Here is a 24,388-nt window from a genome sequence, read left to right on the forward strand (position 1 = left end):
ATCTATTTAAACGGGGAAGGTGCCATTTAACTTTCAGCGTAATGTACATTTATTCAAAAGTAAAGTATATAAAGTAAATTGGTATTGAAAACATTTATTGACGGCGATAGACGTCCAATTCCCTCTCATTTCAAATGGATTGGACGCCAGTGGAAGTCAAATAGTTCATATATGTGAAGTCACGAGAGATTAAAAAAAAATACACATCCAGAGCAAAACATACATAGGCCACACTTGTATGAATTTATGTATTCATTATTTTTTGTTATTCATTATTTTATCCATTGTATTTTATGAAGTTTTTAAAACATATTTTATTTATAACTAGTCATATTACTCCTGAAAATATTATTTTTCTTTTTATTTATTATTAAAAAACAAAAACTATTTTGTTTTTTTATTGAAAAACATGAAAACAATACATTTTAAACATGTATTCATATCAGTTAATATTCTTTTTTATTTCTAATTTCAAAAAGTCAAATCAAAAGGGGCAGCCCTCGACAAGGTAACTTACCATCTTGCTTTTAAACCCCTCTCACCTGGGTTCCAACCACACCCCCCAGCATACCCCAAACTCCACCCCTTTTTGTGCCCTTGGATTGCCTATGAACATTCTTTTTCATATACTCACTCCGTACAGTTATAAAAGACGGCGCTAACTTAAGTAACTAGTGGTGGTAAAAACATAAATTTTAATGCCACAGACATTACAACGTTGTGGTTTACATAAAATGGTTTATTAGTATTTAAAAAAAAGACTTCAAAAACCAAGCACATCTTTAAAAAGCACGTAGAATACATTTTCTTTTATAGGAAAACATAACTAGGGTGGCGGGCAGTTTTACAGCTCTGAGACACTTGGAGGAAGAACAGTAAAGTCTTGAAAACATAATTATCAGTGCAAACCAAAATAAATATTCTCATACAAGAGACACACAAACATCAACAGGAAACAAACCGTTGTAGATTTACATTTAGTATGAATAGTTAATAGCCCAAGTAGGATGAGGTTAAGTTATTTTAATTACCCAAAACAGTCACTTGCCTGCCCCCCCCCCAAAAAAAAAGGTTAAATGGTATCCAGTGCCACATGATTCCAGCAAAATTAGCCTGACGTACGTCATAATAAATTATAATGTAATTCAAACGTCATGGTTATTTATTCACTATGCTTCAGCTGGTTTAAAAACAACAACAAAACAGTGCAATATTACATAGTTTTAAAACTCATTCACTCCTAACTTTACAATAAATATGGTTTACAATAAATATGATGACCAACATAAGCCTTAATATGAACAAGGAGAACTTATACATTTGCTCATTCGAATAAACACTTTTTTTGTACGTACAGTGCTAACACGTTTCCTTTAAATGGTTTATTTTATTTAAACACATTTTTTCTGGCCCTTCAAAGGGCATTTTATGTCCACCATTCAATATTCAATTCTGTCATGACAAGATATGCTAGTGCAGATTATATTTTGAAAGTGATCTTTGGTATGGACATAAGGCCTTCTTTTCGGTTTAGGACTCACAGGGCAAAATTAGAGTGCATTTTGTGAGGAAAAACACACAGACACACACACAATTTACAGATTGTCTGTGCCGTTTGATGATTGCAGTGACTGCCTCAATTTAGTTTATATATGCACACGACAAGTTACAAATGAATTTAACATTTAGCTCCTTTTCAAAGTGCTTTTATGGCTTCATTGTTGGACATTTACATACGGACGGGACCGTTCAAAATTGCATAAGGTTCTGATTGTGGTTACTAGATAAACTGCATAATCTGTGAGACAGCTTTACACGCAACAGTGTACAAATTAGGGGTGGGGAAAAGACAGAAATATGACCTGGGGACCATGAACATGACCAAAAGTGGAGCCTCAAAGAAAGTAAATTGAAAGCAACTTGACAAACGTTGAACACGCAAATTATCGTAAAACACGAGAATGAAAATAAACCTTTGATCGTTGCAGATTTTCTTGGGATGAAATGGCCCCTAATTGGAAAACAATTCCCCACCCCTCTTGTATAAACTATACACCATATTAAAGTTTTTTCACATAGAAGAAAGTTGCCTTTTAAATTCAGTTGCAACTTAGCAATCCATTTTTGGAGACATACAGTTCGTAAATAAAATAATAATAAAGCCCACACATTTATGAATGTTTCAATAAGAGGCAGAATAAAAACAGATAAATGAGGGGTATAAAATTGGTGGAAAAAAAATTAAAAAGGTAAGATTTCATCTTGATAGAAGTGCTAGAACAGCAACAACACGAGGCAGTGTCTCAAAATAAAAATAGAATTTTAAAAAAAAACGACCGGCATTTCGATCCGAGGGCTGCAGCATTGTTTCGGCTCGGGTCGGCACTTGAAGTTATTTAGTCATTAAAAGTTATTAAAAAAAATTGAGATGAATCCAAGCGACGCTAGATTTCAGTCTCCGCTTTCAACCCATCAAGCCGACGCTCGTGTGATCTTTGCTCTCGAACCACTCAAGTCCGGCAGAATGCGCGGCGTTGCCGGCCATTTGCTGAAATAGCGTCTGATTGGCCGACTGCTCCGGAGCCCCGCCTTGATACTGGCCTTGCTGAGGACCGGGATCGAACAGTAGATTGGCGTCCAGCGCGTTGAGGTCGTTGATGCTAGCCGACAGGTCCGAAGTCATTCGGAGTTCGCAGGGAAAATCCGAGCCTCCCGCCGTGAGTTCCTGCACCAGCTGACCGCCGTCCGCTTGGGCGTCTTTAAAGCTGCTACTGAAAGCCAAACCTGAAGTTTGATGCATGGGCCGCCGCTGCTGCCCCCCGGAGGCCGACAGCGCCCGGCCATCGCCCGCGGAGCAAAACATCTGTCCGTTATTGAGGTAATTATGCGCGCCGGTGGAGTCCGAAGGGATCAGGTTGGCGTTCTCAGACTCGAGGATCTGAGTGAGATCCATTCGCGCCGTATAGCTAGATGGCAAATGATTTAGGGGCATGTCGTGGTCGCCGTCTAGCTTCCTCAGGAGGACGTCCGTGATATTTTGTCCACCGCGTTGCTGGGCCGACATCGGTAGAACGGCCGTCTGCATCATGATGTTGAGCGGCACGGAGCGACTCCTCTGAGCCACGCTGCCGGCTCGGACATTTCCCGGGTTGCTGGCGAAAATGTTCGATGCCTCGAGGGTTGCCAGAGAGTTAAACGGGGAGACGCACTGCTGGTGGGTGAGGTTAAGGCCACTGGTTCCCCCGTTGCCCAAGTTCCTTTGGTGTACGGCGGGGCTAACGCTGCGACATCGAAAGGACCCGCCGGGAGCGGGAAGGTTGGCGACTTTGCTATCCAGAGGAGCTGGCACCGCGAACCCCTCCTGCTTGGTGGTGCTCGCCGTGCCGGGCGCCAGCTGCTGCACGGGAGAAATTGGAGTCAAGCGGCCAAAACGGCCGTCCTGGTGCCTGGCGTGGGGAACGGCGAAGGCGTGGGGCTTTTGAAAGTGGTCATCTACAAGTCCTCGGTAGCTGGGCGAGAGTCCCACCGCGCCGTGGGATTTGTTCAAGCTCCCGCCGTTGGTGTCGTAGCTGTTGTTCATCCAGTCCAGCCTGGTCTTGTCCGGGTGGGTGGCCGTCGGCCTCTGCATGGGCTTGACGGGGCTGCTGGAGACGGCGCCGCCGCCGTCCTGGAAAATGCTGACCGACGAGTTGATGGGCGTAAACGCAAAGGGGTTCCTGCACTCCACGGGGCTCGGGGCCACGGTGCTGCTGCAGTTGGAAAGCGGGGTACCCACCGGGGTGTGTCGACTGCTACCCAGGGCGCCGTCGACCGGCGTAATGGGGGTGACGCAAGAGCAGGGGCTCCCTGCGGTCAAGCTCTGAAATCCCGGAATTTCCGACGAGGGCGTGGGTGTCGGCATTTGGACGTGATTGCCGACCCCGCCGCTACTTGTGGCGCGGTAGAAGGCGTGCACGGTCTGATTGGTGGGCATCGGGTTGTGCGCCATCGCGGCCTGCTGCCCTTGAAGCGCGACGTTGTTTTCCAACTCCTGTTTGCGGTTAAGTTTCATCTGCTCTTCCATCTGGACGAGCTCTTCCACGATGCTATCTTGGGTGACGTCGTCGTCAAACGGGAAGTAGCCTATGTCTGCCTGAATAGGGAGATGGCCGGACGTAGACGTCTGATCCAAAAAATCCAGCGGTCCAGAAACCGCTTGAGCGTAGTTCTGCACTTGAACGTCTCGAAGACTCAAAGAATTGGAATTACTGGCCACGGTGTGCACGTTAGACGTCAGGTGGACCTCTGTGTGCTTCATTAAAGGATGAGCGAGCGAGGCATGAGTTTCCATAACATTGCAAGTTGCTTTCCTTTGAGTCGAGTTCTGTGTTTTGGCAACGGGAAAGAAGTCGCCAGCTGGGAAACAAGTCTTACCGGGTACCTGGCCTGGATTGGGCAAAAGAGCGTTCAAGTTCATCTCCATCTCTCGGGTGACCGGCGCGCTGTCGGATCTTCGGGTACCGTACCCTGGGCCGGAGGTGCCCTCCTCAGCGTGCGGGGACAAAAATGCTCGCTTGACAGGAGCGAGGACGGGGCTGAGGCCCGAGCGCTTCCGGAAGCCCTTGGCCGTGTAGACGCCTTCCCCAAAGAGAGCTGCTCTGCTGGTGTTGCATGTTGAGATAGCGCTCGTATTTTGACGGGAAGGAGTTACATTCAGACTGTTTGTGTCAGAGGTGCCGTTCTGAACGTTAACCCCGGTTAGGCCGGTCACGCCGGTCACGCCGGACACTTCGTCCAGGGCTCGGAAACCTCTAGTTTGAGGTATGGGCACGCTAGCAGCCCTTTGAGCCACGGCTCCATTGGCCATCATTAGACCGCTCGCCATCTGGTTTTGTCTGTTCTTGTGTATATCTTCAACTTCCATTTCCACGTCAATGTCACGGATGTCGACCCGCTCGGGCCCGCTCACCCGGCCCAAATTGGGGAGCGCAGAGGTGCTCCTCATAGTTGGACGGCTTCTCAGGACGTCCTCTGGTACAACACAGCCGCCGATGCCCGCGGATGCCGGCCTGGTTGTGGCGCTTCCGTCGGCGCTCTGAGGTGCCAGCGATATGGGCGTCGTCTTGACCTCGCTGACGTGACACGTGGTCATGACGGTCTTGTTGGGGTTATTGGCGATAATCATGGTGGAGGGCGAGCACAGAGCGATAGTGGTGGTCATTGCGGGTTTGGGGAGGATTTGAGGGTAGCGTTGCCGAGGGGTTCGTTCCGCTACGGGACTCGGGAGGACATTTTGAAGGGTCCTAGGGGGTTGCTTCAGGGGTTGCACAGGCTGGGTCACCACTTGGAAGTTTATAGGCAGCACTTTGGTTTCAGCGTTGCCTGCCGGACTGGGGCACATGAGCTGGCTGCTTTGCTGTGTCTGCACAGGAGGGGAGATAATCAGGATAAGATCACTCATTTTTAAATACGATGCCAATTAAAAACGCCATTTTATGCATACTTGGGCTTCCTCTGATACGTTTGTTTGACGTTGTTCATCGTGAATGGCTGCCAATGAGTTAAAAACTGCATTTTTAATTTTGACTTAAATTCAACTTTGTTACATTTGCTTTTGACAGCCTGTATAATTTTTAACACTTAAAGGTTGTTTTGCATCACATTAAATGTCATTTCATGTTAAAAATGCCCAAAAAGTGTCTTTTTGAGCTATTTTAGTTGGTCATAATGTAGTGGTGTCACGTCTTACTACCACTGAGAAGCAAAATAAGCATACGGAATGGAAAAGACAGGACCATGCGTCGTGGAGCAACGTATTGTACTAAACCACAACAAATGCACACGTATGCATTTATATGCTATGTTTGTATGGTTTGGTGGAAACCATTTTTCAAAACCTTACCGTGACAGGTCTTGAGACAGCAGTGACCACAATGCTAATGGTCGGCTGAGGTGAAGGAGAAACTGTGCTATCAGATTGCCCGCTGCTGTCATCCGTTGTCTTGTTGGGACCTTCTCCAGGTAGGGGCGAGAGCAATTTCTGTTCTTGCTGCTTCCGCTGGATTTTTCTCTGCAGCTGCTGCTTGGCATCCACAGTTGGAGATGACAGAGTTGTGGTTTGAGGCTGGAAGTAGTGTGCCTCGGCGGTGGGCACGAACGCCGACACAGTCTGCTGAGGCTTTACATCTGAAATAAATACACAAATAAACTGCTTGATGGAATTCCTTATCAATGGTCAAAGCCTTCCTCGTTGAAAACTAGCACCTGTTACCACTAGAGGTCGCCAACCACCGGCTGCTTACCTGTTGCATCACCTGTCATAATGGTGAGAGCTGCCAATGACTTATTGCTGATGTAGTGGCTGTCTATGAGGAAGCGGGCCAGCTCCTCCACCGCCTCAAATGGCCGTTTCAGCACCTTTTGAGCCCACTCGCACACCAGGTCGCAGGCCGCAAAGCGAACCTCCTCTTTCATGCTGCCCAGGTGGCCAAGCGAGTCTTGTCCGTCACACTGCATCTGGAAGGCATAAGATAGATGTTCGTAGGAAACGTTCTCATCTGAGATGGATGAGAAATTCAGTGAAAACACTACAAAGACCACAGTATTTAAAAAAAAAGATTATTCTTATGTTCTATAAACGATAAGCCATATCAGGATACTAAATTTTCAACTCAATACAGGACTGACGCTTGAGTACTTATCGATACTTTTCCCAACCCTAGTAAAGAAATACAGCTCACCAACCTTTCAAAAAGTAGTGTCTTAAAAGTGAGAATTAATGGAAATTGTGAACTATAAGCAAGAAAAATGAAACTATGCTTACTCCATCTCCACTTTGCTGTAGCTCCAGACTTGGTAAAGATGGGAAGTGAACAAAGGGCCTCTTCCTTAGTCCACTATAGCAATATTTAAGGCAGTGTCAAGGAAAAAAAGTGTGTAAAAAGATGTTGGTATTAATGGCTCATACTGTCAGTACCAGTTAACTTGATATTTTATTCAAGGATGGTTTACTCATAATATTAGCACTTAGCAGCCCCGGTGACTGAAGGTCACGAATGTAGTTTCGGACTTGGACGTCATAAAAGGGGCAACGACCCCCCCAAAAAGGGTGTCGTGCGTCATAAAGGTCAAAATGACAGTAGTGAATTCCCCCTAACACTTTGTGTATTTTGCCCCTGCTTCAGAGATAGAATTTATTTCATTTCACGTCTATATTTAGAGAGCTTATGAACTGTAAGAGCAGATGGTCCGTGAGTAGAGCCTGGCTGTTACAGTCCATTCCAGCAAAGGATATTTTGATTTTCCTCTCATGCCAAGTCGACGCGCCTTCATGTTGGGGAACACGTTTTTCATCATTTTCCCAAAGTCTGCAGCACTCAGTGGATGGTAGTTGAGATTGTCGCAGAAGCTCCTGGAAAACACAACGGAACAAATGGAGCCTTTTGGACCAGTCACCCAAAGAGTAAAACTCCTTAAAACGTGGATTCCACTAAAGCGTGGTCGGTCTGTCCATCATTGGGTTCTTCCCAGTAAAACTCTTGTTAGTGAGCTAACATAACGGTAGGGGAGTTTTTAATAGTCCAAATAAGCGACATTTTCTGAAAGAGATGTCTTATATATTCAGCAATTTTAGCACTGAGCGGCAAGATATCGGTTTTAAAAGAAATAGGAATTGACAAGGCTTTGATGTTGAGAGTGCTGCACATTGTGATCTCTTTGAGCCTTTTCACCTGTCCACCCCAAAGGCGCCAATATATCTATGGGCGGTTGGCGGTGTGGGGGTCCGAATTTAGGCGACTTCGAAAGACAGTTACATAACACTGCCAAAGCATTTCAATGACTGTCTCAGACTTTCCGTTCTAATATTACCAGCACATGCTGCTGTGATTCTCAGGCCTGCGCCATCTATTTATATTGACTTGACGCTTTAGGCGGCAGCAGTTTGGAAGACTGCAATGTTAATGTCGGCGCTTGTGACAAACCGCTGTGTCTGTAAGCCACTACTTTTACCTTTTGGACTTTTGAACCCTTTGGCTTTAATAGCAAAGCAACTTATTCATGGATATTTGGGGGGAAGCTAGCTTTCCACGCCATATATTTTCGCCCAATGGCCCGGCACGTTGCTAACATTGCCAGGTGGGTGTTTTCAAAGCCTCTACCGCTGACCCCAAGTGTTCCATTAGAACAACGCAAGGACCACTTAGGACTGAGATGGCTAGACATTTTTTTAAAAGACCGAGTACCCACATTTTGTGAAACGTGGGCATTGTGGCTTATAATCAAGTGTGGGCTATAGTGCGGAAACTACGGCACTCACTTGTATTCGTCATAGACTTCCTGTTTGGGGAGCGAAGTTTCCGGGTATTCCTCTAAGTGATTGCGGATCCAGTTAAAGGCGTGCACCTGCTGCGTTCGGCTAGATGACACGGCGCTGTGATCACTGAAAAAACAAAAAAACACAATCGTCAAATTATAAGTCTTCCACACAAACTAGTAGTGCAAATTTAGTTGACCTTTGCTCGTTGCTACTGCTACTGCTGCTGCTACTGCTGCTGCTGCTGTTGCTGCTATTGCTGATGGGTCCTGAAGGCAACTTAAGGTAGAGGTAGAGCTTCTCGATGTCTGTGAACTTTTCAACATCTTGCTGCAGAATTAGTAAAGGGCAAAATGACAAAATAATATTCTTGGATTTGAAGTACATACATACATGTGGGATATGCACTAAGGCTGCCATGATTATTTGACAACAAATCAATAATTAATTAATATTCAATTCATATTTAAATGGACTATTTTGATCAAATCAATTATTAATTAATATTTAATTAATTAGATTAGATTAGATAACTTTATTCATCCCGAATTAATTGTCACAATAGCAAGAGGGGGAGAATGCAGACACAGGAAAAGACATTTTAGACATACATAGATATATTTATTTATTTATATAACTTATTTATAGGTAATAAATACGTTAATTAATAAATACATAAATAAATATATAGATAATAAATAAATAAGCGTGTTGTTGAAATATATATATATATATATATATATATATATATACATACACATATACACATATACATACATATATATATATAAATATACATATATATACATACATATATAAATATACATATATACATACATATATATAAATATACATATACATACATACACGGATGTACATGTATACATATGGTTGCCTCAAATGAAAAAATAAGATATAGATAAATAAAGATGTAAAAAAATGATAAATCTTTAAATGGACTATTTTGATCATATATTAATCGGGTAGAGGCGGACATTGTTTAGCTACGAATGGCACATTTTCTTTTTTTTTAACCTTTTATCAGGACATATCTGATATTTATAGTCCTCTAAGACATAATTCAGTTTGTCTTCAAAGTTAGATTTTTTTTCAGCCACTAGAATTTTGGTCGCAATGCACATTTCCGGCTAACATTTTGAGCGCAAAGTAATACAAGATTTAAAAGCATGATATAATACAAGCCCAATTGTTCACTGCAAAAATAATGAGTTAACTATCAAAATAATTGTTTATGGCAGCCCTAATAAGCGCCCGTGTGACTGACCTAGCGACCAGTCCAAAATTTACTTCCCTTCTGCCCAAAATGAGTTGGGATAGAGGTTATAAAAAAGGAATGCATAGCAGGCAAAGAACATGAACACAGTAAGTGAGTCTACATGTTGTCTAACCTGCTTTGAAGGCTTTTTCATACCCTGATTGGATACGACTGTCAGTATTTAATTAATAGTACAGGTCGGAATAACCTTGAGTACCTAACTCTTGCCTGGAATAAGATCTATATGCTTCTACAATGAGTGGCGTGCAACGGTACTGCTCTTACGGCCACGCCTTGACGCCCCATCGGTACCGCACATCCAGAGTTATTTATGACTGGTCGTGAAAGGCTGTATTTTATCCTCAGTGTACGTTACAGATCAAAAGAACCATCATAGTTGTCTAACATATACAAGAAAGAGCCGAAAATTATTTCACGCGGCACTGCAGCTTTGTTAACGAAGCCTAAACGAAGGCTGAGTCTTCCTTGACTGCATGTTTTGAACGCAAACGCGTGCGTGGTGATCATTCACCAACGCTCAGCTCGGGCTCACTCGCCCTTGACGTTGCCTCCTCAGCAGAGAGTGGCGCTGTTTACTAATGATGCTCAAGGACAAAAAGGGCGAGCAAAGATGCTTAGACGCCGCCTGTTCAAAAATGTTCTCTTTGCTGCGGGACAACCGTGAACGGAATTCAAACTCGGACACTTTGTATTCAGTTCAACTCCCGTCAGTGCTTCATGTAAATCACCAATTTCCCGACAATATAATCAAGTATTTCCGACATTTGCCAATATTACAAAGTCTGTCACGATTCGAATCAAGAGCCTTTGATCGATTTAACACAATATTATGAAACCTCTACTAAAGTGACATATTGAAATGATGACCCTATTTTACATTTTGCATTTTGATCCCTTCCGCTTCAAATCGCTTTAATAAATTGATGAATCCATCCATCTCAATTAACTCTTACATTCCTTTGCTCTATGTATTGATTATTTATTCATTATTATTATTTATTGATTATTTATCTCTTTGTTTGCTGTTATTTGTGCACGTCCCTACTCATTTATGTTGTTGACTACTTATTATGTGACTACTTATTTATTTATTTATTTATTTGTTTGTTTGTGCACTTTGTGGTGAAGCTTTAAATCTCATAATACTTGTATAATGACAATAACTAAAACATTCAATTCAATTCAAAAGACGATTGAAAAAAGTCTTGAAGTGTGCAAAACTGGAATTTCTTGGACATTTTTTTAAATAAAAAAGATGCTGATCACATTTTTTGGACATCATTTGAATAATACTGTCTAACACATATTAAGAATTATCATTAAGGGGGCCATTCTGAAAGGAACGAAAGAAGAGTATCAAGCCAGGACTTTTGTCCATTTCACAGTGTAAAATGTGCCTCCAGTCATGTCTCCCCTTTGACTGCTCAGAATAAACCTTTTTAAAATTCCCATATCTGTTATTGTTGTTGTTGTCGTTAGGGAAGCACAGGTTTCCAGGGTTCAGCGTCCAGCCAAGATGCCATGACATTCGGGGGGTTGGACATACTTAAGGTTGATTCCCCAGGTCTACATTTACTCACAGGGGATCTCAACATCTAATTTAGTGGAGCTTCCTTAGTGTCACACAATTTGGAGGCTAATCTAAATTTGATGCAAAATATACACCTGGAATGTTGGCACATCTTATGAGGTCTACCTAATGATGATTTCATTTAAAAGCATGTTACTCAATTGAATGGAAATCCATTTTTTCATGTATGTCTGATGTAAAGTTACTTGGCTTATCTTGCCCTGCTTAACCTCGCGCTCACTAATGCAGATTTAGCCAGATCAACAGTATTTGTGGAATGGGCCTTTTGAGTATCTTTTAAGGTCAGCAAAAGCATTTATAGTAGTATTTTTTATTTATTTTTGTTCAATGGACAAACTATTTTCCCCTTAAGCACCCCCCACAACCTCCGTGACGTAGAAATTGTACGGGAAATGATTGGATGAATAAAATAATGTTTTTATCTTTAAAAAAATAAACTAATTTTTAAAATAGAAAAATAAAAAAGTGCCTTATAAAGGGTTAAACCAACAACAACAAAATCAAAGTCAAAATATACTCACCAGAATGTTGTCCACTTTTGATTGAATCGTTTTGCTGGAAAAAAAAAGAGAGAGTAGAATAAATTAGCAAGCTTGTCGACTGCAATGTAACATGAGTGCTAGCGCATTTATTTATAAAGCAAAGGAATGTGTGGCATGAGTTGACCCTCCCTTCAGCATCACTCAGGTCATGTAGCCCACCACCACGGACACATGCTATTACATGTAAAAAGACATTGTCTCCTCGCCTGTTAAAATCCAATATTAATAAAAACAGCATCACAGAATCGAAGATTAAATCATACAGTGGAAGCGGTCGTTTCCGAATTGTGGCAAAAGAAGGACAAACCTTAACAAAATTATGATGGTTTGCTTTTAAGGCTGTTTTTACACTTGAATGTCAAAAAAGGAAATGTGTAGGTCACACTACAATTATTATTATTAACATTAGGTTTTTTTCATTAGATAAAAAGGATTGATTGCTTCGTTTAAAAAGTGATTTACGTGTTTTTGAACGTGAAACTATTAACCTTTAATTAACATGAGACAAGAGGCAGGGAAAGCTTATCCTCGCAATGTTCGCGGGGGGTGCTGGAGCCTATCCCCAGATAACTATGGGCACCAGGCGGGGGATACCCTGAATCGGTGGTCAGCCAATCGCAGGGCACAAGGAGACAAAGGACAACCAATCATAGGTAGGGGGCAATTTAGAGTGTTCAACCAGCCGTAGTTGTGCTTCACAAAAAGAAAATCCTGTTTCATTTTTATGAATAAACTATAAATTGACAAAATGTGAGAAAATTAAATTTGTGACTTAAACAGAAATACGCAGTGGTGATGCAGTTCAATAAAAATCTAAAATAGATTTTAAAGATTTTTTTCATTCGTGCACATTTATGTATCAATAAACATCTGTTATGTTCTGCTCAATTGGAGGGGCATTACAGCAGCGGCGGGCGGCCGTGCGGCAGATTTGTCCAAGTTTAATTCCTAATCTGCAGACAGGTCAGATTGTTGTTGACAACAAGACAGAAGGTACACGCAGGTCACATTTAAGGACAGCGGCTGGATGAAGGTCAGCGAGGTGGCCCTAAGCCGCGCAGAGAACAGTTCACTTTAATTCGCTGCTACCAGGAGGCCGGGAATCCCTCATTAGCTTGCTTTCTGGACACATTTAGCAGGTACACCGGATTAGACCTGAGATCTGTTTTCCCCCCCCTCTATAGACAGATTACAGACAAACTAGTAGTACCTGAAAGAGATTAAACAGATCCATTAAATCCCAGTCTCGATAGTGGAGTAATGACTCTAACGCTGACATTCTTCCATCCGCTGTCTTCTTTGTCGTTGACATTTGAGAACATTAAATGGAACGGACTGAGTTCGTTTGGGTTCAACCATGTCCAAACAAGCAGGACAATCGCTTGAATTTTAAAGTGTGCAAGTAACAGTGCTCAGTAGATAACAAGGCAAACCGCAAACATGTCCTCATACTGTTGAATGTTTAAATCTCAAGTCAAAAATCTAGATCTAAATTTTCAGTAGCGCTTTTCCACATTCGGGTGGCGCTAGACCGGTCGATACATTGACTCAAATTCACTCACGTTTACACCGATGGATAATTTAGTCTTCAATGATGCCTTTTTTTAGACGCGGGAGGAAGTTGGGGAGAACTTGAGACACGACAGTCACGTTTCAAAGTGCGATGTCCAGTGTCGTCTGTTGTAAAGTGTTACGTCTTGCATGAGAGACGAAGAAATTTAGATGACGTGAGCTGATAAATTTAGTTGGGTTGTTGGGTCAATCATGCAATTTTTTTTTAATCGTGTAGGTATGTTTTGTTTTTAAAGCACGCGCTAATCTTCTATATTAAGAGTAATAAAAGAAGAGTTGTAAATGATCCTCAAGTGTTTGCAGTTGGTGTTATCTAGTAACAGTAAATCATTATTTCATTGATTCCCCACTATTTGGGGCCTTGCGATTGGCTGGCAACCAATTCACGGTGTAATTCGGGTACACTGGTAATCATAACAAAGTTGTATTTCTGATTTCAATGAATATTCATTTTGTTCTTATTAACATGTAATAATTATATCATTTTATTTAGTCTTAAAACATGTATAAAATACGATGATTAAATCATTTCTATACTCACACCACAATACACACAGTAATTTCTGGACTATAAAAAATACAAATAATTTTATATAAAATGAATGAATTACTGCCATTGGCTGGCCAAAAATTCAGGGTGTCCCCCGCCACTGCCCCGAAGTCAGCTGGGATAGGCTCCAGCACCCCCCGCGGCCCCAGTGAGGATAAAGTGGTTCAGAAAATTAGATGAGAGATGAGACGAATGAATTAGTTGAAGGCTATATTTTGGGGAAGTCATGAATAATTATACATAGAATAAAAATTTAAAGATTTGATTTAAAATTTTTAAAAAATGTAATGAATCTAAAACACAATAGGTGGCTCGTGTGTATTTTACTTTGCAAATGATTATTTTAGTTTAGCTCTTTGGCTACAATTGACGCCAATAGACATTCAATCCATTTTAAGTGGGAGATAACCAGTTGAAAAGGGTTGGACATCAATTGCTCTCAATGGGTATTTTACAACATCAATTTCCCTTTTTTACTAACCTAGTAAAAACCTACTCATGAGGGAATGGCCTACATGACCCAAAAATGTGATGATTTTGATGCTGATGCTGATGAAATGTGAGTTTTTTTTTAATTTTCAATTGAGTGTTTTTTTTTATTTTCAATTGAGTGTTTTTTAAGGACCAAAATAGTCATACAAAGTGACTCCCAACTACTATTGCATACAAGGAAAAATGCTATTCTACTATATGACTGATGATCTTCAGTTTTTGGGACATTTTTTGCTCCTTTTCCCCCCTCTAATAAACAGTGAGAGAAACATGCACGCATGGGCGCTCCTCACCAGATGGAATTCTTGATCCGGAGCTGAAGAGCCCCGGCCTCGGCGCCCTGCAACCCGGAAAGCATCCCGGACTGGCGGTCCGCGTTCTCCGGCTGTTGGGGCTGCTGGGGGTCCTCTTCGGCCATCGCAGGATCGAGGCGTTAAACACGGGAGGGTCGTCTCCGAGCTAAGCGGACATCATCATCATCGTCATTACCATCAGCACGCCGTGTTGTTGTTGTTGTTGTCGTGGTGGTGGTCAGCCAGCAGCCCTCTTCCGACATTTCGCCCCACCGGCCCGCCGCACTTTGCAGCCCTCATGGGAAAGGAGTGTCCAACACTCAGCGGCGCGTGGGTAGAATACGTGAGAGGTCTCTAAGCGGTGGGCGGACGTGTGGGGAACAACAAGCCTGTCCCCCCTACCGTGCCTGCCCCTCACCTTCTCGAATGCCGCGTGAGCATGTGCGACTTGGAGTAGCTGTCAGGGACGCGCATGCGCACTGCCGCCCACGACAACAACCAAACGACGTAAGCGCGTACGTAAAATATAATTCACTAAAGGACGTAAAAACGTACGTAAAATACAATTCGCTAAAGGACGTAAAACCGTACGTAAAATACAATTCACTAAAGGAAGTGAAAACGTACGTAAAATACAAATCACTAAACGTACGTAAAAACGTACGTAAAATACAATTAATTAAACAACCTAAGCACGTACGTAAAATGCAATACAATATTCAATAAATTGTACAGAGTAAGGTTACATCATTACACTAAGAATTTTGCTAAAGATCAACTTTTTTATAACGAGGAAAGTTAGAACCACATCATTTGCAGAGTTGGGGTGGGGCGGATTTTATAGTACAGCATAAACATTGTTGTTTAGAATCGTGTCTTTATTGAATTGAATACAAGCATAACAGCGCATAGCATTATGGGTAGAACTGAGAACGTGCTACAATGATGAACCACTATGTGTCGCTAACTTCTCACTATTCAGTACTATGATCTGTAACAATTGTCACTGTATATATTAATAAATAGGTCATTAAGTTATGTTCAATACCCTATAATTAATGATAACTTATTAGGAACCTTGGTCTTTACACGGGTTTAAAAAACATCTCTAAACGTGAAGATTTGAATGCAATTCGTTATTTTTTTAAATGGCTGTTTGACATCCATGTTATTAGTCATGTGATAAGATCAGTCAAAATGGCACAATAATGTCGTTTTTTATTTTTATTTTTGTGTGGCAAGTACATCAAACTACTCACCAGTTAATGCCACAGGTGTTATTAGTTTTCTATATGGATTTTGGAGAGGATTTAATTTGTTTGGATTCGGCCACCGTAGTGTGTCGTTCTGGTTGCTAGGCGACCAAGGATACACTTATTTTGTAAACACCTAACCTGTCGTCGCCCGATAAACCATTACTTCCATCGAATGGTAAATTGATCAATTATTATAATCATGATGGTTTATATTCATGTGACCTTGTTTAATTGTAAATTTATATTAAACTGTATATATACATTTGTTCTCCCTCAGGTCAAAAGATGCCTGCAAGTGACCTTTTAGCCAAAGAGGAAAGATACAAGTAAGAGTATTTGCAACCTAATTGAAATAAAAAATATTGAGATCTATTTTGGAATTCAAGCATGAAAGGAAACCTTTTTTTGTAACATGTAATTTCCAATTGTGTAAGCCGCCTACACGCCTATGCATTGATTAATAATTGCACTGTGAAGGGCAATTTTTGTACATTTTGCAATGTTTTTTTCATGATATTGGAACAATGAATTGCTAAAACAAAAAAGAGAAAAATATTGCAACCTCTTGCAAATTTTGCTATCATATGTCCCATTTTGCAAACGTGCTTTTTTTTCAAATATTCCATTTTTTTAGGCTACTAAATGCAAAGCTGGAGGCCAGAACAGCCAATCTGGCAATACAAGCAGATCAGTTAAAGGTGAATTTAAATCCATTTAATTAGTCATTTTTATCATTGCAATTTCACTCAATGTTGTCCCATGTTTTATTTTATTTTTTATTTTTTTAGAAAGAACGGGACGACTTCCTGTCTCGGCCTTCAACTTCGCTCTCACTGAAGGAATTGGAAGATGAAGCAGCGCCGAGGTGAGTCACCACATTTTACCCGCTTTCTTGCAACACGTATGTGAAAATGAATGAAAGTTATTTCACGCCAATATACAAATGTTCTTCCATTTCCTTCCAGTTGCACCAACGATCAAGAAAAGCCGGTGTCCAAACCTCGCAAAATATCGGTAATAGACTAATCACCAATTTTTTGCATCTAGTCAGCTAATCAACTCCAACTCACATTCATGAAATTGAGTTGAATTGAATGCTCTTATTGTCATTAATTGAGATTTGAATCTCATTAAACTTGTATAATGACAATAAAAGCATTCAATTCAATTAAAGCTTCACCACAAAGTGCACAAATAACAACAAACACAATCAATAAATGATAACAATAACTAATAAATCTTCAATAAATAAGTAGTCAACATAAGTACTCAACATAAGTAGTGAATAACATAAATAAGTAGGGAAGTGCACAAATATTTGCTATATATTCTATTTAAAAAAAAACTTAAAATACAAACTTACAAAAGAGAGCTTTTCTTCTTTTCTTCTTTTACAATAGTGAGATATTCTACTCATTAATATTTTATCTAGATAGATAATAACGATAATGTGAAGATCTGTTCTTAGGTGGAGCCCAAGAAGCCCCAAAAGTCCGGAGCCCCCGACTCCGATTCTAACCCGGCGTGAGTTACCATCTGATGGCGGTGACCCGCGGATGGCCTTCTCGCGGCAAATTTGTTTGGCGATCCATTTTCAGAGTTTGCAGAAAGGCCTCAGGCTTGGCAGATTCAGTGGAGACCTTCATGACCAAAACCATGCAAAGCGCGGAGGGGAAGATCAACCATTTGGTTCCTCCCAACGTTTTAAGCGACGGAGACAACGACAGGACGGGTAGGCGTTTCTGTCCGTCCAGACGTTCGTCCGGCCAATAATTTAGTCGCCATGTGACCTCCAGGCATTTCGTGTTCGCAAATTTATGCCCTGATGTCCAACATCAAGTTGATGCAAGAAGAAATGGGACATCTTCTGGGTGAAAGAAAAAGAAAGGTATACTGTAGTACGACAACGGCGGGGGGGCGGCGTGCGCTCTCGGTCATTTGTGGTGGCGTCTGGCTCAGGAAGAGGAAAACGCCAAGTTGAACGGCAAAATCAAGCAGCTGGAGGAGGAGAGGATCAAGCTCCAGAGGACCGTCAACATCCAGCAGAGCAAGATGGACAAACTCAAAGCTTCGGAGAGCGAGGCCGCCGTCAAGTGTGACAGCCTTCAGCTTCAAATGTCCGCTTTGCAAAAGGTATGTACTTTAAAAGCTTTCTAGAGAAATGACCCACGATTCTTAGGGCATTTCCCCTTTATTTTCCTTATTGAGAGCTAAATAATAGTGACTGATTTTAATATGAATTGCCATTTATGCTTTCTGTATTGTGAGGAATTCAAAAGTAGTGTCTAGCACCCTTATAGTATTTCAGACGTACTGCTAAATTGATGAAATTGCACACATGGGCCAACATTGACGTCAAATCATTTGGAACTGGAAAAAGCTAGAAGCAAATGATCACCTTCTTTAAAAAAAAAAAAACTGAAATGAACTGCAATTCATCTCTTTCTGTAAACTAAGGAACCCTTAACTTTTTTAAATTAAAGTAGGATTTCTGGAATTGAGATCAGCTCACGTCAACCTTAGGACATTCGCAATCATTTCCTATTTATTTCACATCACTTCTTGTTAAGTTTCATCACTTCCAATTCTGGGTCCCTTCCTGTTGAATTCAGGCAGACTAAGGATTTTTTGGGGTGCTGAGAAACGGATAAGCATGTTTTTGTCCAATTTATGCCCCAGTTTGCATTTCCCCCCTAAAATCGGATCAAATGTCCTTGTGCGAATTATGCTTGGTTGACCACCGCCATTTTTCCCACAGGAAGTGGAGAAGCTGAACAAAAGCAGCAAGCAAGGATCAGCCACGCACAACACCGTGGAGCTCCGTCTCACCAGAGCTCTCGACGAGGTGGAACGCTTAAAGTCGGAACTTCATCAAACCAAACAGATGCACAAGGCAAGCGGGCTAATTGATTCAAAGGTGGAATGGTTTGGACTGCCATTTCAAGTTTTCCACTTCACAGGAAAAGAATACCGAGGAACAGCAGACTCGGGAAACGCTACAGACGGAAAACAAAATGCTTAAGAAGCAGAAAGGGGAGCTCATCGTGGGATTGAAGAAGCAGCTCAAGCTGATTGACGTTCTCAAAAGACAAAAGGTGCTCTTTTTAACTTAGCCTTTGTAGACAAAAGACTATTTTGGGGTGATGAAGTCAAGTGTTAAAGGTTAAAGTGATGCCTTTTTCTGCAGATGCATCTGGAAGCTGCCAAGCTTCTGTCCTTCACGGAGGAGGAATTCATGAAGGCCCTCGACTGGGGCAAAGCGTAAATATCCATAAATGGCCTCCCGGTTAAGTTGGCCAGAAGGTTAAGTTGGTTCATTCGACTGACGGTGAATCCTGCCTGCATTAAAGTGATTTTTAAATGACCACTAATTTCTTTTTTTCCAACATCGAAATGCACCTATAGTTGTCGTCAGCCACGTTTCTTCAGTTAGGGCTGCCACAAATCCATCGGCAACTATTTGGAGAACTGTTTGGAGACATTAACTTCAGAATTTTTGAAAAAGCGCTGCCATTGAAGGCAGCCCTAATAGAAACTATTCTCTTAAGATGCAAGAAAAATCAAAAACATTTAATTAAAAAAGAAAAGATTATCATTTTCAAAATGATTAAAAATAGTCAATGAGCTTTTCAACATATTTTGGAAAGATTGAAAAAAAAAAAGAAAAATTGCGTATGAGACCAACTGTGTTCTGAATTTACAAGTCCAGCTGGCTTCCAGATAATTAAAAATATGTTTAAACTAGAACAACAACTGACAAATTAATTGTAATGGTTGTGAAGTTAGCAAAAAAGATAGCAAAACCATCATTTGAAAATCAATCGGTTGTCTCTGCCTTGGGGACGGGATTCTCTCCCTCAGTCATCTTGAAATTTTTCCTGAACTCTTCATCAAAGTGCTTCAGGTCATCTTCACGGAGCAAACCCTAAAACGAGACACATTGACATTCAGGAACAGAATTTGTCCTAACAAATATTTGTCCTAACAAATATTTGTCCTAACTGTGTTTTGCAGCCACGTTACCTTTGGTAAGTGTCCGAGAAGTTGAGAGGCGTGACGCTGAAGAAGCTTCAGTCTCTCCTCCTCGATAATTTGTCTGCACACGTCCTGCCTCTCCTGCTCTAAGGCCTCTTCTTTAGCCCTCATATCCTATAACGGAGAGATAGCAGGACGTTTTCTTTCCATATTTGTGAAAACGGACAGCAAATCTGTTACCTTGTCGGCCTGATTCTGCAGTCGCCTGTCGTCGATCTGCTTCTCCGCCTGCCGTTTATGCTCCATAATCTTCAAGCGCCTCTTTTGGACATTCATCTGCTCGAGGCGGTCATCCTCCGCAAACTTTTCCATGGTCTGTTTACGGAAGTTGGCCTCTTCGGTTTTCTCCGCCTGCCGGCGCACCTCCTTCATGGCCATTTGCTCCTCGCAGGTCTTTTGCAGCATCAGCCTTTGCCTGATGTTCTTCTCCATCTCTTCCTGTTTGGCGGAAGAACATTTTTATCTTGAAATTTTGCCACATCCTGTCAGTCGGTACTTTAAAAAAATTCCAATGGAGTAGTTTCTAATGGAGCTGTTCTAATTGGCAATTGGTTTTGCGATTAGCCGACTAATCGGCTAGGTAAATCAGGTTAGCGCACAAGCTAATATCTCATTTTGATTTGTTAGAGTTAATCGTCATCTTTGAGGACCGAATATATGGGATGTTTTTTTTGTGTTGTTGCTTATTTATATTTTTAAATGAAAAAAGAACTGGAAACGAAATTATATTTGACATGTTTTCACAAGATAAATGTTGATGAGAAATAAAGTAGGAATATTCTTACAATGTCTTTCTTCCTGAAAGCTTCTTCTTGTTCCTCGTGACAAAGCGCCTGTTGAATTCTCTCCATGTCGTCACGAAGTCGGTTCTCCTCGGCCATTTTTTCAGCGAGCTGGACGAGAATCATAGCCGTTTGTTTTTTTAGGTGGCGGCGACAAATTAAAAGCAAAAAAAAGGAATATGTCTGGTCATATCAACCGTATCTCTGAGGCCCTGTATGGCATCTTCTCGCGCTCGGGATTTGGCCATCCAGTCCGCCTTCATGTTCTTCTGCCTGCCTACAAATTCCCTGAGGCGCCTGTTCTCCTCCTCCATCCTTTCGTTCTCCAAACGCTGCCACTCAGCCCGTTGCGTCTTGAAGTCGGCGATGTGCTTTTGGGTGGCGCGCACCCTCTCCAGCTTCTTCTGTCGCTCCCTTCAACACAGGATTAAGATATCAGTCTGTGCTCACTTCCATGCACTCTTAACTCATTGTCCAATCGGATACGTTTAAAAGAAAGCGAGGTCTACATCCGACCTGACCTGTTGGTTGCGCTACAGAAAAACGATTTGGGACAATCATTTTGCCTTTGACATGATCTGGTTAACATGCTAGCATGCAGAGAACTGTGCTCATTTAACATACCTGTCAACCTGTGCCAATAACTGCCCTTATAAATGATTATGATTCCCCTTACAAACCCCCAAAAAAACTTACAAACACCGTACGAGTCGTACGGTGTTTGTAAGGTTTTTGGGGGGTTTGTAAGGGGAATCATAATCATTTATAAGGGCAGTTATCGGCAGAGGTTGACAGGTATGATACATGGAAAATAATTTAAAAATATATATATATATATATATATAAAGTACAAAAGTGAAAACTAAAGTAATAAAATCTGATACTATTTATATTTGGTAATAATTTGGCCATTTAAGCTAATTCTCTGGCATTTATCAAATGTGTTTTCACCGTTTCAACGATAACGCTTTTCCATACCAGTGAACCAAGTGTCAAGGTGACGATCGCGACTTACGTCTGATCCTCTTCGTAAATCTTGCGCACAATGTCATCCACCATCAGCTTTTCCTTGAGGAAGTCGTCGTAGGCCACTTGTCTCTTGTGCTCTCGCTCGATGAGCTGCTGGTTGAGCTGCCGTATGTACTGGAGCTGCTCCTCTTGTTTCCTCTGCTCCACCCGCTCCTCTTCCATGGTGGCCTCGTCGTACCTGCTCTTCATCCTGTTGTGAAGCTCCGCCTCTTGGCGCTGGTGCCAGAGAGGAGACGGGGACAATACAGGGGATCACGTCGGCCAAAACCTTGTCCGAGACGCAATTCAACTGACGACGCTGAGAGGAAGAAAGTGCGTATGAGGGGATCACCATTATCTCACACTTGATAGCTTCATGCTCCGCCATCTGGGCCACTTGCTCCTTGCTCACGTAGGCCAGTTTCAACTTGGACTCCAGCTCCCGAAGCTCGATGCTGTAAAAGATTTCAGTCAAAGTCAGGTTTTAGTGTTGACACTTTTGGGATCGTTTTGCAACACGCTCGGAATAATGCGCTACCTGTTTTCTCTAACATACTGCCTCATCTTGCCTTCTCTTTGCCTCTCATGGTTGATGCGAGCCAACTCTCTCGCTAGTTTCTCCTCTTGCACCACTTCCTTGTTCTTCATCATTTTCTCTTTCTCGGCCTGCAAGTTGGTTACTTTATGATGGTGAGACGTGATCACATTTGTACGCAGATGGGGCAACTTACATCAGATTTACGAATGTACCTCTACTGCATCGGTGACCGGAAAGCATCTAATTTATGTTCCCGAGTCTGACGATATAAAGTGATAGGTTGGAAAACACACCTGTAAGATGGCGTTCTCCATCTCTCTCTCTTTTTGCTCTTCCTGCACCTGTCGCAAAAACCTTTTCTTGTCCACGTTCTCCTCATCCCTCACGACGGCCAAGATTTTCCGGTCGCGGTCCACTCGAGCCGACTCCTGATTCCTGAGCTCCTCCATGGTACGGCGCTGTTCCAGCATCCGATTCCGCTGACCGCGAGTCAGTTGACGGTTCTTTGCACGATGGGAAAGACAACACACTGTCAATTGAAATGCTTGATAGTCAGTTTAATCCATTGGCTGCCAGTGACGGTGCTAAAAATTCCATCCATTTTGACTGGGAGTGAATCAGTGAACCTAGATTGGACCTCCAGACCCATCAATGGCACGGTAAAATGAGAATTCATACTCAGTCTTCCCGATTTAAAAGAATTTTATATTACACATATCATATCGTATATACATATACACATACATATACATATATATACACACATATATATGTATATATATATATATATATATATATATATATATATATATATATATATATATATATGTATATATATATATATATATATATATATATATATATATATATATATATATATATATATATATATATATGTATATATGTATATATGTATATATATATATATATATATATATATATATATATATATATATATATATATATATATATATATATATATATATAAAATAACCAAAATGTGTCTTTATAAAGTCGAAAAGATCCAGTGTCCATTGAACCTGAAAGGATTAATAGTGCGGCAAAACAGAGCGTCATTGATTGCCATTGACGTTGAAAGGCGTCCAATCTATTTGGACTGTTAGCCCCTCCCAGTTGAACTGGGTTGGACGTCTATCACCGCCAAATGTAGCTAATTAGTTAATTGACATCCTCTTCGATTAGTACTACTATATACGCAGCAGTTAACTAAAGGGGAACATTACAATGTCACAGTTTTACCTCGCTACGAAATGCATACACACCATGTTTGTCAGCGGTGAGAAACTCGGCTCTCCACGTGATGAATTGGCTTCGAAAACCAATAAAAACAAGCAAACAACTAAAACAGTTAGCTTCAAGTGGGGTTCAAAAATTGCATCCTTTCTTTTTGAGTGAGTACCGTCTCCGCGTAAAAGCTTTAAAGTTGTTTGAAGCGTGTCAACGACGTTTCGGCACACAGATAGCAAATGTTTGAAGATGTTTCCTAGGGAACTGCGTTTGGCCCTCAGCCAATAGGAAAGGTCGTTGGCTATTGCGTCATATCCGGGATGTCACACGGCACGCTAGTGCGTGAGTACATAAACGTATACATTACATTTAATCCAACAACGGAGACCAATTGTTAGATAACCTGCAATGTTAGAGAACAAAGTTTTAATAAGACTCTCGTGCATGCTATGCATTTAGTTTACCATTTGAGCCAAAAAACAACTTCTTAAATTCCATGTTAGTGTTCAAGCGCCATCTAAGGGTGAATTGACGCATCAGCAATGGCCACCTTGCACCTGAAAATTGGCCTCAACATTCATCCAAACACACAAGTAGCAGAAAAGTGAACCATGTTGAAAAAATTAGTATATGTCAAACATATTTTGTTGACCTAAGTCGTCAATGCATTGCTGTTGTAATCTCTTTGCACTTTTAGTATTTTTACTTCTGTGTACTTCCATATCATTTTACAATATTTCACAAAAACAAGTGATAAATTACAAGGAAGCTTTGCCCCTTTTTACTCAGTTACAAATATTTTTTTAATCGCCATTTTTAATAAAATTAAAAATACCCGCAAAAAATATGAACAGAAATACAATAATAATTGACAATGACGACAATGTAAAG

At 41.3% G+C, this 24,388-nt stretch overlaps 3 protein-coding genes across 5 annotated transcripts; 1 reads left to right on the forward strand and 2 right to left on the reverse strand.

The window, feature by feature from the left end:
• Window positions 1–717: 717 nt before the first annotated feature.
• On the reverse strand, window positions 718–15,096 carry LOC144068052 (DNA-binding protein RFX7-like). The gene is made up of 9 exons (XM_077592250.1): window positions 14,631–15,096; window positions 11,703–11,736; window positions 8,493–8,623; window positions 8,297–8,419; window positions 7,270–7,390; window positions 6,803–6,883; window positions 6,282–6,495; window positions 5,882–6,165; window positions 718–5,401 (listed from the first exon to the last, which is right to left on the reverse strand). Exons 1-9 carry the CDS (start codon window positions 14,753–14,755, stop codon window positions 2,465–2,467), a joined length of 4,050 nt encoding a protein of 1,349 aa, XP_077448376.1. The 5' UTR covers window positions 14,756–15,096; the 3' UTR covers window positions 718–2,464.
• Window positions 14,728–19,169, forward strand: tex9 (testis expressed 9). 3 transcript variants are annotated; one of them, XM_077592262.1, is made up of 12 exons: window positions 14,728–15,063; window positions 16,164–16,212; window positions 16,521–16,584; window positions 16,675–16,751; window positions 16,852–16,900; window positions 17,355–17,410; window positions 17,485–17,618; window positions 17,683–17,774; window positions 17,846–18,019; window positions 18,645–18,779; window positions 18,847–18,981; window positions 19,074–19,169. In XM_077592262.1, the coding sequence occupies exons 1-12, from the start codon at window positions 15,057–15,059 to the stop codon at window positions 19,149–19,151; spliced, it is 1,050 nt and encodes a 349-aa protein (XP_077448388.1). In that variant the 5' UTR covers window positions 14,728–15,056; the 3' UTR covers window positions 19,152–19,169. The 3 variants fall into 3 exon arrangements, with proteins under 3 accessions (XP_077448388.1, XP_077448408.1, XP_077448399.1); XM_077592282.1 differs by lacking the exon at window positions 14,728–15,063 and adding an exon at window positions 15,107–15,145; XM_077592273.1 differs by lacking the exon at window positions 14,728–15,063 and adding an exon at window positions 15,975–16,061.
• Window positions 19,170–19,435: 266 nt separating this feature from the next.
• On the reverse strand, window positions 19,436–23,774 carry mns1 (meiosis-specific nuclear structural 1). Its single transcript, XM_077588550.1, has 11 exons — window positions 23,670–23,774; window positions 23,533–23,579; window positions 22,543–22,752; window positions 22,250–22,377; window positions 22,064–22,166; window positions 21,719–21,948; window positions 20,901–21,117; window positions 20,707–20,814; window positions 20,102–20,359; window positions 19,910–20,035; window positions 19,436–19,811 (listed from the first exon to the last, which is right to left on the reverse strand). The coding sequence occupies exons 2-11, from the start codon at window positions 23,533–23,535 to the stop codon at window positions 19,704–19,706; spliced, it is 1,491 nt and encodes a 496-aa protein (XP_077444676.1). The 5' UTR covers window positions 23,536–23,579; window positions 23,670–23,774; the 3' UTR covers window positions 19,436–19,703.
• Window positions 23,775–24,388: the final 614 nt, after the last annotated feature.

The sequence above is a fragment of the Stigmatopora argus genome, chromosome 2 (genome assembly GCF_051989625.1).
Source record: "Stigmatopora argus isolate UIUO_Sarg chromosome 2, RoL_Sarg_1.0, whole genome shotgun sequence".
NCBI lineage: Eukaryota > Metazoa > Chordata > Actinopteri > Syngnathiformes > Syngnathidae > Stigmatopora > Stigmatopora argus.